Source organism: Chlorocebus sabaeus, chromosome 5 (genome assembly GCF_047675955.1).
Source record: "Chlorocebus sabaeus isolate Y175 chromosome 5, mChlSab1.0.hap1, whole genome shotgun sequence".
NCBI classification, from domain to species: Eukaryota; Metazoa; Chordata; class Mammalia; order Primates; family Cercopithecidae; genus Chlorocebus; species Chlorocebus sabaeus.
This window is the reverse complement of record NC_132908.1, coordinates 43,532,832-43,545,397: the sequence shown is the minus strand read 5'-3', so window position 1 is coordinate 43,545,397 and position 12,566 is coordinate 43,532,832. Positions and strand designations below refer to the sequence as shown.

The 12,566-nt window shown below is 44.0% G+C and overlaps 2 protein-coding genes across 4 annotated transcripts in view; one reads left to right on the top strand and one right to left on the bottom strand.

The window, feature by feature from the left end:
* Window positions 1–1,254: 1,254 nt before the first annotated feature.
* Window positions 1,255–10,785, bottom strand: ORC6 (origin recognition complex subunit 6). Of its 2 annotated transcripts, none has more exons than XM_073015349.1 (7): window positions 10,678–10,785; window positions 8,248–8,377; window positions 6,875–7,038; window positions 5,939–6,028; window positions 4,287–4,399; window positions 3,802–3,870; window positions 1,255–2,082 (listed from the first exon to the last, which is right to left on the bottom strand). In XM_073015349.1, exons 2-7 carry the CDS (start codon window positions 8,293–8,295, stop codon window positions 1,955–1,957), a joined length of 612 nt encoding a protein of 203 aa, XP_072871450.1. In that variant the 5' UTR covers window positions 8,296–8,377; window positions 10,678–10,785; the 3' UTR covers window positions 1,255–1,954. The 2 variants fall into 2 exon arrangements, with proteins under 2 accessions (XP_072871450.1, XP_007990277.3); XM_007992086.3 differs by lacking the exon at window positions 10,678–10,785 and adding an exon at window positions 9,606–10,076.
* The window catches only part of VPS35 (VPS35 retromer complex component), a 30,206-nt gene continuing 27,781 nt past the window's right edge, over window positions 10,142–12,566 (top strand). For both annotated transcript variants that reach the window (XM_073015348.1, XM_007992097.3), the window contains exon 1: window positions 10,142–10,249. In XM_073015348.1, coding sequence (XP_072871449.1) covers window positions 10,247–10,249 — 3 coding nt within the window. In that variant the 5' untranslated portion in view covers window positions 10,142–10,246. The remainder of the gene's footprint in view (window positions 10,250–12,566) is intronic.

Sequence of the window (12,566 nt, the reverse complement as noted above, 5' to 3'; positions counted from 1 at the left end):
CCTGGCTAATTTTTTGTATTTTTAGTAGAGACAGGGTTTCGCCATATTGCCCAGGATGAACTCCTGAGCTCAGGCAATCTGCCTGCCTCAGCCTCCCAAAGTGCACGTCACAAATACAATAATAACTTTAATCCTCACAAGGCAGGTATTTCTATTTTAGCTATTGTTATTTTTTTTTTTTAAGCGATGGGGTCTCCCTATATTGCCCAGGCTGGAGTGCAGTGGCTATTCACAGATGTGATCACAGCATACTACAGACTTAAACTTTGGCTCATGTGATCCTCCTGCCTTGGCCCCTGAGTAGCTGTGACTGTAGGTGCACACCACTGTGCCCAGCTTTTCTATTTTATAAATAGGAAAACTTAGGCTCAGTAAGATTTTGGGCTTTTGTTAGGGGAGAAGTAGCAGAGCCAGAATTTAAACCCAAGTGTGTGTGATTCCAAAGCTCATGTTTATTCCCCAATACCACAGGCCTTGCCAGACATGCTTATGTTGGGATCATTTGATTGTGGTATTTCTTTAGCCTTAGTCTGCTAAAGTTCTAAAACTAAAAAGGGTAGGGGGGAAAAAAGAGACATCACCTTTAGTCATTCTAGATCTATGTAGCAGGTATTCATTACTTGTAGCAGAAAAAAGGCAACCATTATTATTACTGATGCCATTCTAAGTAGATTTTAAACATTTGGATGTAATCCCTTTATCATGGAAATATTTAATTATATCATATATTCTTAATTTTAGTTAAAATCATGTCTGGCATGATGCCTTTAGCAACTTCTTACCATCCATGAAACGGTCCTCTTCCATAGTCTTAAAACAAGTAGTATTTACTAAGTTTACATTTTTCAATATGTAGATATTAAAAAAGAAAAACTTGATTTTTTAAAAAGGTGCTAATGTTTAATTCATTATGAGACCTCCATATGTGAGATTCTTTCTCTATTCTAATATTTTCTAAATGCTTACTCATAGCAGGTACTGTGCTAAATGCTTTATATGTATTGGCTCAGAAACTCCTCCATATTATCTACGAGGTGGTACCATTTCTATTCCTACTTTATAGATGAGGCATAAAAAAGTTAATTAATTTGCTAAAGGTTTCACAGGTGATAAGTGGCTGAGCAGGGTTTTAAAGTCTGATCTGAGTTTGTGGTCTGGCGGGCAGTGTGGCTCAGTGGACAGGAACCTGATAGAGGAGACTTAGCTTTGAGCATAAGAAGGATTCCCCCACACTGATGACAAGTACAACTTGAATGCATATACAAATAACATTTATTAAGTTAGGCTGTACAATAGTCAAATAAAAAATACCTCGCACAAAACCTGAAGTAAAAATCTGTAAGATGTCATTCAGACTGAATTTTATATTCTGAATAAGACAAGGGACTGCCATTTATTTAAAACAAAGCAAAATGACTCCAATTCCATTTATTTATTTATTTATTTTGAGATAAGTCTTGCTCTGTCATCCAGGCTAGAGTGTGGTGGTGCGATCTCGGCTCACTGCAACCTCCGCCTCCCAGGTTCAAGTGATGCTCCTGTCTCAGCCTACTGAGGAGCTGGGATTACAGGCACGCACCACCATACCTGGCTTTTTGTATTTTTAGTAGAGACGGGATTTCACCACATTGGCGAGGTTGGTCTCGAGCTCCACCCACCTCGGCCTCCCAAAGTGCTGGGATTACAAGCATGAGCCACTGCACCCGGCCTCCAATTCCATTTTGTAGGAGAGCGCATGAGGCTATACCAATCAGGCACTGTGGCTGGTCTAATGCCCACACCAGGGACCAGCCCACTGCCCAGACTTAGCCTCCGGGTAGGCTGCTTTGCTATTAAGGCAATAGTCTTAGGATCCTTGTTATAAAAGTTTAAACAAAATCCCAAAGCTCTCAAGTCTTCCTGGAGGTGGCAATGTACTATCAGTTTGGAATGCATACCAGTCTGGAAGCTGAAATTACTCTGCTGTAGCCTTTTGAGCATTGGCAGCATTTTCCAAAATTTTTCTTTTCCATTCTTCATAATCCTGTGTCAGATCTTCATCTTTCTGTGGTTTATGTGGCATCTCCTCTACCTTCTTCATTTCTGAGAGAAAATCATCAAAAGCAATTTCAAAATTCTTATGCTTAGAAATGAAATTTAAAAAAAGGTAAACCTGTTTAAATTGTCTAAAATAGAAAAGAAGACACTGAAATGAAGTGGAGAAACAGCAGTTATCACTTTTTTTGAGATGGGGTCTTGTAATGTTGCTCAGGCTGCACTCAAACTCCTAGGTTCAAATGATCCTCCCACCTCCACCTCCTGAGTAACTGGGACCATGGCTGGGACTATAGGCTCACACTACCACACCTAGCTTAGCTATCACTTTTTTCTCTCTCTTTACACTCCAAGCATTCCAAGACATCTAACAATAGCTAACGTCTATCAAGCACTTAACTGGTGCTTGAGAGGCACTGAACCAAGTACTTTAAATGGCATTATTTCCTTTAACCCCTACTACACTCCATAATAGGCGATAATATTAATCACATTTTATAGATCAGGAAACTGAGGCTCACAGAAATTACAGACTTTCTTAGAATCCCATAGCCAGTGGCAGGGCATAATGGCTCATGCCTGCAATCCTAGCACTTTGGGAGGCGAAGGGGGCGGATCACTTGAGCCCAGGAGTTCAAGACCAGCCTGGACAACATAGTTGAGATCCCATCTCTACCAAAAATACAAAAATTAGCCAGTTGTGGTAGCACATGCCTGTAGTCCGAGCTATGCAGGAGGCTGAGGTGGGAGGATGGTTTGAGCTCAGGAGGTGGAGGCTGCAGTGAGCTGAGGCCGTGCCACTGCACTCTAGCATGGGTGAGAGAACCAGGCCATGTCTCAAAAAAAAAAAAAAACACCAAAAAACAGACAAACAAAAAATCACATAGCCGGTAGGTGATATTAAAACAATAATGCGCCGGGCGCGGTGGCTCACGCCTGTAATCCCAGCACTTTGGGAGGCCAAGGCGGGCGGATCACGAGGTCAGGAGATTGAGACCATCCTGGCTAACACAGTGAAACCCCGTCTCTACTGAAAAATACAAAAAATTAGCCGGGCGTGGTGGTGGGCGCCTGTAGTCCCGGCTACTCGAGAGGCTGAGGCAGGAGAATGGCGTGAACCCGGGAGGCGGAGCTTGCAGTGAGCCGAGATCGCACCACTGCAATCCAGCCTGCGCGACAGAGCGAGACTCCGTCTCAAAAAAAAAAAAAAAAAAAAGACAAAAAAAACCCCAAAAAACAAAAAACAATAATGCAGCCATTTGCCTGAGATTGTCTTTGTAGCTAAAGCTCTTATAAGCAACCTGGAACTTAACTTGGAAACAATTTTTTTTTTTTTTTTTTTTTTTTTGTGGGGGGGGGAAAGAACCTCTGAAAGACAAAAATAATCCCCAGCCAATCACAACCAACCAACCAGCTGACTGGCTGTACAACTAGAGACTTCCCATCAGACCATGCCCAGGTAAGACAAATACCTAGCTGTAGCTGCCCAGGCTGGTCTCGCACTCTTGGGCTCAAGCAATCCTCCCGCCTCAGCCTCCCAAAGTGCTGGGATTACAGGAATAAGCCACTGTGCCAGACCAGACATATTCTTAATTACCCAATACTGATGTTACTTCCATTATTGATTGCTTGGAAAACTGGTCTTATCAAATGATTCACAGTCAGAATTTACTTAAAACTGGACTCCTGTCAGGCAAGCTGCTAGAGCAGCACTAGGCTGTTCACTGCATAAAATGTCAATGTCAGTACCATGTTAGTAAAACTTACCCTTTGCTGGGGCTTCAACCACTATCTTCTTTTTCTTCCGTGGTGGAGCAGCTAAATCTCCAGGTTCTCCTTTAAGAAGTGTTATCAAGGTTAATTTTTCTCCTGTTCTCAATTTCAGTATTTGGGCATGTTTTGGATCACAAATAAAATTAGACACCTTAACTGATCAAATATGAGAAGGAGAAGACAAATGATCTTAGACTTCTCTTTTCTTTGGCTTCTCTTGTCAGACTTGAGAATCATTTCTATCCTGGCTTATGTATCTACAGGCTGGTATTTAACATGGGAACATGTTAATAAAGAATCTATTTTCCAGGCATAGATTCATGGAATCATAGGTTAGAAACATCAATAAAAACATACCTGGTCCACATGTAATACAGAATTTAGGAAGCAGCCAGTTTACACATTTGAAAATATTTGACTTTTACAAACAAAAGTACTACATTTTCAAATGACACATTCTTGAACTACAGAATACTTACTGTCGATCTGCTGTCCAATCTTCTCTAGTTGTTTACACAGTCGATCAAATATAGCTTTTTTTACACCGGATGTGGCTACCATTTTGTTTTTATCCACTTTCAGCTTTAGAATCCTACAAAACAATTTCATAAGTTGCTTTTCTCAAGACCTGTACAGTTTTCTTCTCTGGGCAACCAGATAATCAACTTATTTTCTTTTTGACCATGCTTTAAGAGCCTCTGTCTAGTTTTTTCCTTCATTCCAAACATGTTGTTATCTGTGCTAAGTTGTTTAGTTGTTTATTGGACTGAGAGTTAAAATGCACATGGGATCTGTTTTATAACAAAAGGAGCACATAAAAGACATTTGCTGTAGTGTTTCATGACTTTTAGAACTCTTTAGTAAATCTCAGATTAATTTAATGAATGACAATCATAGGACTTTTGAATGCTCCACTCGTTTTAACTCACAGGATATTTATATTTATATTACAGGAATGTAACAACCCCACCCCACCCTGAAAATAAACTCTCCTAGTAACACTCCACAGCAACCACTAATTACAAACACAAAATAAGCTTTTTCTTCAGGATAACAGACCTGTCAAGACCTTTTCTTACTCAGCATAATATGGTTTCAAAAGTAGGGTTGACTAGTCTCACTGTTTTCTACAATAACAGCTACATTCCCTCTTTATATGCACATACTTTTGTTGAATTGAAGAGATGTTTTCTACAAATGCCAATTAATACTCCTAGGTATGTAGCTAATAGAGCCAAGCATACCAAAATTAGTGAGTAGGTAGTGAGAAATCCATTCTTTAAGGGCCAACTACATTTTGTTTTCTAAGGTGTTTTCTGGCAAGATAAAAACAAGACAATTATAGACAAAGATATCAACTATTACTAATATTTCCAAGGTAACATTTCAGTATACACATAGATAACCCACAATTCTAAGATTCAGATGTGAGAATTTATCACTAAAATGTTATAAATTCCTTGAGGAACAGTTGTAGCCAGTGCTTTTTTTTTTTAGAGACAGGGTGTTGCTGTGTTGCCTAGGCTGCAGTGTAGTAGCATGACCACAGTTCACTATAACCAAGAACTCCTAGGCTCCAGTGAGAATTCAGCCTCAGCCTCCTGAGTAGCTGAGAAGCCAGGACTAGAGGCATGCGTTCCCAGCTATTTTTTTTTTTCCTTAAGAGATTCGGGTCTTACTATGTTGTCTAGGCTAGTCTTGAACTCCTTGCCTCAAGCAGTCCTCCTGCCTCGACCTCCCAAAGTGTTGGGATTCCAGGCAGGAACCACCATGCCTGGCCCAGCCAGTACTTTTAAAAATATATGAGCAGAAAATCACATATGAAGATTGTTTTAATGATATCTCTTTTATAAGAGATATCATCTCTTATAAAAGGCAGACTGAAATCAGAATTCCCAGCATATGTATACAGCTGCTATTTGGCTGGTGGAATTCTGACCACACTAGTTCCAAGCTGTTAACTACATTATGGGATAAACTAGGAATATGGTCACTTGGCCAATATTCCTAATATTATTTCTAGGGGAAAATATGCTCTGAATTGATATCAACTAAATTAGAAGTATTCCTTGGGGATGAAAAACCAACTTGTAAATTGGTAACTTTACTGAATGTTTAATAAAATACTTACTTGCATGCTGAAAGCAGTGCAGCAGAAGTGAAAAGTGGCCTGGATAAGTCAAGATCTACTTGCTGTGTCTGGGGAAGACTGGACTCATAGCTAAAGGAGAAGTTATTGCAGAATTATCTGTTAGAAAATATTATTTGAAAAGAGATTGAAAGTGCAAACCAGAACTTACAAGCTTTTAAAACGGATGAGATATGTGTGCTGTCACTTAACATGAGTTTTTTTTTTTTTTTTTTTTTTTTTTTTTGAGACGGAGTCTTGCTCTGTCGCCCAGGCTGGAGTGCAGTGGCGCAATCTCGGCTCACTGCAAGCTCCGCCTCCCGGGTTCACGCCATTCTCCTGCCTCAGCCTCCTGAGTAGCTGGGACTACAGGCGCCCGCCACTGCGCCCGGCTAATTTTTTCTATTTTTAGAAGAGACGAGGTTTCACCATGGTCTCGATCTCCTGACCTTGTGATCCGCCCGCCTCGGCCTCCCAAAGTGCTGGGATTACAGGCGTGAGCCACTGAGCCCGGCCATAGTTATTTTTTTAAGACTGAAAATTAACCAGAATAGAACAACGGATAATTTGTATCCATCAGTATAAATTTTCTGGTCACGCCCCACTCCCCACCCCCCACTATGAAGTCTTGCTTTGTCATCCAGGCTGGAGTGCAGTGATGCAATCTTGGCTTACTGCAACCTCCACCTCCTGGGTTCAAGCAATTCTCCTGTCACAGCCTCCTGAGTAGCTGGGATTACAGGTGCATGACACCATGCCCAGCTAATTTTTGTATTTTTAGTAGAAATGGGGTTTCATCACATTGGCCAGGCTGGTCTTGAACTCCTGACCACATGATCCACCCTACTCGGCCTCCCAAAGTGCTGGGATTACAGGTGTGAGCCACCACACCCCGCCTATTGGTATACATTTTCAATTAAGGTTCTTTATGCCCCATACCTTTTTAGTATCTTTGAAGCCATATTCACTGCTTCTGTACAGCTAAACTGTACAGCTAGGTCTCTTATTCCAATATTTGAATTCAGGCCCAGTAAACACTCAAACGATTTAAGACAGCTCTGATATGTCTTCTTGTTCAAACCAGAAAGTTTAATTAAATAAGCCTGTGAAAGGAAACACACATACACAAATCATAAAAACTTTACATTCTATATATTAGTACCCTTAAACACTTGTTTAATAAGCAGTATAACTTTTCAAAATGAATTTTGTGGCAAACCTTAATACCTAAAGGTTTAGCTTCATTTAGTCAAAAAATTGGTAATCATGTCAGGCTGAGGAAGTACTGCTTTCAAAGAGTTCAAACTGTACAAAAGCAGGCAGTCATGCATATGCACAGATGATTTAAAATTATAACACAATACTAACATAGTCAAACAGGCAGTAAAAAACCACAGGAAACACATATATGGTTACTTGGGTTTATACAAAGGTGCTAACTATTATTTATTGGGAAAAGGAAGGAAAGTAGTAGTGGAAGTGGAGTAGGGACGGACGGGATGGGGTGGTGTGTGTGTGTGTGAAAGAGGAAAAGGAAAGTAGGAAAAGAAACAGGAGGCTCCACTGTGGGAAACCAGCTCTGTCTGGGAGACTTGAGTAAAGTTTCAATGTAACAATAAGACAGGGTCATGTAAGACAAATAGGAGTTTACCAGAAGAGTACTGCAGGAAAAAACAAGGTATTGCATTTTCAAAGCCACAAATCATTGAAGTGAAGAGTCTGTTAAGTGAATACTGTAGCTTGAGGCCAGGATTCAAGAGAGGCTGGAGGGTTTGATGGTCATCAACAAAGCTTTGTTTTTAATATTACCATTTAATGAGTGTAACATTATGACACAGGTACCGTGTTAACGGTGTTATATACGTTTAATCCTCCTCACAATAATCCAGCGAAATTGGATTTTATCTTCACTTTATGGATGAGGACACTGGAGGCTAACAGAACTAGCTAGTATGGAGATTTGATCTCAGCACGCAACTCCTCCTGACTCCAAAGCTTGTTCTCTCAAACACTGTGACACTGGAAGAAAAGCACAGGGGTTTGGACGTGCTTTAAAAGGAGGGTAATGCTAGCAGCAATGTGGAAGATGGCCTCCAGCCGAGAAAGAGGTGGTCAGGGAAAACAGTGATGAGTAAAGAAAACATGGCAAAATTTTTTTCCAAAGCAAAATGATTCTACAGTATTTCCAGAATAACATACAATAGCCAGACCAATCTAAAACAAGGGATTTTACTGGGGTTTAGTTCAACCAAAAGTTAAACGAGCTTCACTGTTACACTGGATTATTCAGACATTCGGTGGGACCTACTTACCCTGTCCAAGGGACACTTCATCCAGGAAGCTGCAAGGTCCAGGCACATGACTGCACTGCTGGTCTCCGTGGTGCGCGCAGAGAGGCCGACACACTTCACCCGGGACAGGCGCAAGTACTCCTCTGCTTTCCTGGTTAAAAGGGCAGTGTGTTTGCTACAACTTATTCAGAAGTTTGCTCAACACGTTGGTAAACAATGAATACAGCCTGGTGAGCTTCACACTAAACTTAACTCCTGTGGCACGTTTATCTGGGGCTGGGAATGAAGGTCATACCTCTAGGGAGAGGAAGACAGAACCGGCACTGACACCAAACCTCACTGTGCTCAAATGCTTTCAGGCAAAAGGAAGTTAAATTTCGACAAAAAAATAACCCTTCTTTCCTCCTTCCATTACTGGAACAAGCATGAACTATCACAGAGGCATGCAGGTTAGACCAGGGTTCTTCCTTTCCTCCTATTTCCTTTAAATCAGTAGTTCTTAAACTTGATTGTAGGCGAGAATCACCTTGGGGGCTTGTGAAAACAAATTACTGGGTCCCAGGCCCAGTTACTGATCAGTAGGCTTGAGATGGGACCGAAGAATTTCTATTTCTAACAAGAGACAAGATGATATGGCTGTTGCTGGCCCAGGAACCACATTTTGAGAACCACTGTTCTAAACGACTACCGAGTCTTGCAGGTGTGTCTTCAAATCTTTTAAGTGCTCTATTCCTTGCCTTCCCTCGCCTGACTGCTCCACGTTTTAGCTACCATGGCTTTATTTCGAACCCCGGATCCCGCTTCCCATCTCAAGGCTTTTGCAGGAGCTGTCGTCCCTGCCTGGGCAGCTCTTGCCATATCTTTCCTCGCCTAGCACCTGCCATCAATCTGGCCTCAGCGGGAGCAGCGCCCGCTTTTCCGAGTTTTTGTTGTTGTTTTGTTAAAGGCAGCCGCTAGGCCGCGCTCCACCCCACGCCCAGTGGTTCTGGCACACTGCCCGGTTAAGGTCCTCGACCTTATAGACAGCGGAGTCTGCGCCGCGTTGTCGGGTTCTCTGCTGTAAACCCGACTGCAGTAGGCGTTGGCGGAATGAGCGGCAAGGTTCTCCCTGGCTCATTTTTCTACCACCGTGCTACCCGCGGACAGGGCTGGCTGTTCCCAGGGACGTTGGCCATCACCGTTTGCTATCGCCCTTCTTGCCATCTCATTCAAGCTTATGGCCGGGAAGTTTCTCTTGAAGTAGGCCCTAAACCCCGCACGGCCCCAGCACTCCCCGTCACTTCCGCGCCGCCCGACGCCTGGGAAGGGCGCCGGCCTCGCCTGAGGGCCCAGGGCCGCGAGGCGGGAGCCCAGCCCTGGTCTTGCGCGGCCGAACTCACCTCAGCACGTCGGGCTCGGCAAGGCCCAGGCGCCGGCCTAGGCGTCGGATCAGCTCCGACCCCATAGCGCCAGCACTAAAGCGAACAACTCGGGCGAAAGCCGCGGGGCAATGAAACCCGCGCGCAAAGGCTGCACCAGCCAGTGAGAGCCAGTCCCCACCCCCGGCGCATGTGGATTGGTTGGGACAGGACGTTGAGACCGTCCCACAAGCCAATCAGGGTCTTCCTTTTGCGCATGCGCATCACTAGCCCACTCGCCAAGGCAGATATGGTGAATGTGGACTTGTAGGCTTTCCCTCCTTCCATTCCTTTCTTCTAGACAAACTCATCACACACTGCCTTTCCCTCCTGTTGTCTCCTGTCTGCCGCCGGGGGATCCCCACTGCGCGGCACCGACCGCCCACTCTCACATGCTGTGGTGAGATTGGCTGGCGCCCAGGTCTGTCCATCTAGCGTTAAGTGGCCGGGGCCAATAAGCACGCGAGACTTCGGTTCCTAGAAGTAGGCCAATCAATGAGCAGCCTGTAGGGCCCGGGGGTGGGGCTAGAGAGGGCGGGGCTTGGAGGGGCCGCAGCGTCACATGACCGCGGGAGGCTCCGCGCGGGGTGGGTGCTCCTTGCTGCAGGCTCTGGGGAGTCGCCATGGTGAGTGTCGAGGGGGCAGTAGCACCCTAGCCGACCCTCCTTGTAGCCCCTGCTCTCTCCCACCGCCCCGGACCCCAGCGAGTGGAGAAGAGGCCCCAAAGACCGTTCGGGACTAAGACCAGCCCGATTTGGCCTGCGGGATAGGGGACAGGAGGAGAAAGGCCGCGGGCAGGCTGATCCGGGCCGGGGTGGGCGGCGGCTCCTGGCTGCGGCCGTTGCTGAGAGACGGGGCGGCCTCTCTGTGGGGGTGACTTGGCCTGTAGGCTTTGGGGTCCATGAAGGCCTGCGGCCTCCTGTAAGTGGAATCGGCCGCCTGCCCGCCACGAGGGGACCCTTAGTCCAAGGTCTGAGCATCTGGCCCCCAGGGCGCGCGGAGGCCCTGAGATCGGAGTTGGCGCCGGGACCCGCCCAGATGTTGGCGTTTCTACCTTTGTGCCTAGTTGTGCTCGGCCGTCCTCACGCCCTCCTGGAGGGGTCGCGGTGGTTCCTTGGCTTTTCTTGGCCTCATACCCGCCTTCGGCTGCAGTGTTTGTCAGCGAGTTCTGGGGACCTGCTTACATGAATTTCCTGGAAGGAATCAGGCTGTCTTCTAATCCTGACGGTCGGAAAGGAGACTGATTGTTTCCTTTAGCATTTGTGCGTTGGGCGCACCTTGGCTCTTTTGTCTCTCCGTTGATGAAATCCAAGTATTTGACTTGCTGGAAGCAGTCCTTCCCCTTAGGGCCCCTCTATGACGGCAGCAAATCGTGGTGTGGCTGTTGGCCGGTAAACTTGAACTTCCTCAAAATGTGAATCTTTGTGTCTGGTTCCCACAAAGGCAAGTTGTCACTTGCATTTTATTAGCGTTTGACATAGCCTGCACTGTGCAAATAAATTTTTTGAGTATATACTGTATGTCCGCTTTAATTATCTTACTTTGTGTAGACAGGCTTCTGTAAATCTGTAAGCCTGGAAACAGATTTCACTTTAACTGTCTTAGTGCCGGAAAGGATTAAGTGTTTTACAAATAGTATTTTCATATAACATTGCCTTACAAGGTGATTTTTGTCTGTTTCTCAGAATATTTGCAATTGGGAATTGAAACAAGACCGGCGCAAAATTTAACTTTAGGATTTGTGTGTTTCCCAGCGTTTATGGATTGACATTTATATTGTTTTGTAATGGAAAACACTTAATTTAGGATGTATTACACACTCCGATTCTTTGTTGGGTGAACCAGTTGGGAGCAATCAGCCAGACACACAATCTTGTCCTCATGAATTTTACTGGGAAAGGAAACTTGAGTATTCGTTCTTTCACAGTCACTGTCTATAATTTAGGCAGATCGTTTAGTCTTCTTGGTGTCTCACTTTTGCATCCGAAAGAAAGTGTTGGCCCTTTTGGCCCTTCCAAGCCCTAAACTTCTAGAATCCACTTCAATTCATCAAACATCTTGTGTGCCTTTAGTGTCACGGACTGTGGCACTGGGTTCCAATGTCGAACTTAAGAGGCTACTGTGGGAGATAAGCTTGTAGAACTTAACTGTAATACAGTGTGTGTATTGCTTTACTAACATTGTCAACTCAGTGCTTTGGGGTCATGGAGGGATAGTTTTGCCTGGGGATTTTGGGAAGAACTACAGGAAGTAACGTGAACTGAGACTATAAAGAGGGTGGACAGAAATTCTCCAGGTGGAAAGAAAAGGTATTGCTAATAGATGAAGCCAGAATGTTCAGTGTGCTCCATCAAAGGATTCTTGGGGATATGTATTGGAAATGAAGTTAGAGCCATTTGGTGTTCAAATTACATTTTGAAGTTCTTATGCCCTCATCATCCTTATTTCTCTCTACTTCAGTTGTTATTGTATGCCCTGTCATTTTTAAAATAGTTCTTTCATTAACATGATATTCTGTATCTTTGTTTGAAGAGATGAGTGTTACATTTGGTTTACGTTGTACTGTCAGATTACATCTACAGCATTATGAGCAGGGAGGTTGAACCGCAATAGGTTTCTGACGTAAGTGGAGATAATTATTTGTATCTAAACTGAATAATAATTGTAGCACTTATTAAGTGCTTATTACTAAGTAGTAGGCACCTTTTGAGCTTTGGTTTCATTTGTTCTTCATAACAGTGGTGGGGGTGCTCTCATCTCTGTTTCATAGAAGAGGAAACAAAAGCACATTGTTTGAATGGAGAGTAGTTTTCCAAGTGATCAGTTCATGATGACCTTTGCTTTGCTCTGCACCTTATAACTGTAGTCTTGAGAGGGCTGTTTGTGGGTCTCAAGCTAAAATGGGCCTAATCACAAATGTTAATTTGATCCCCATTCTGTAGG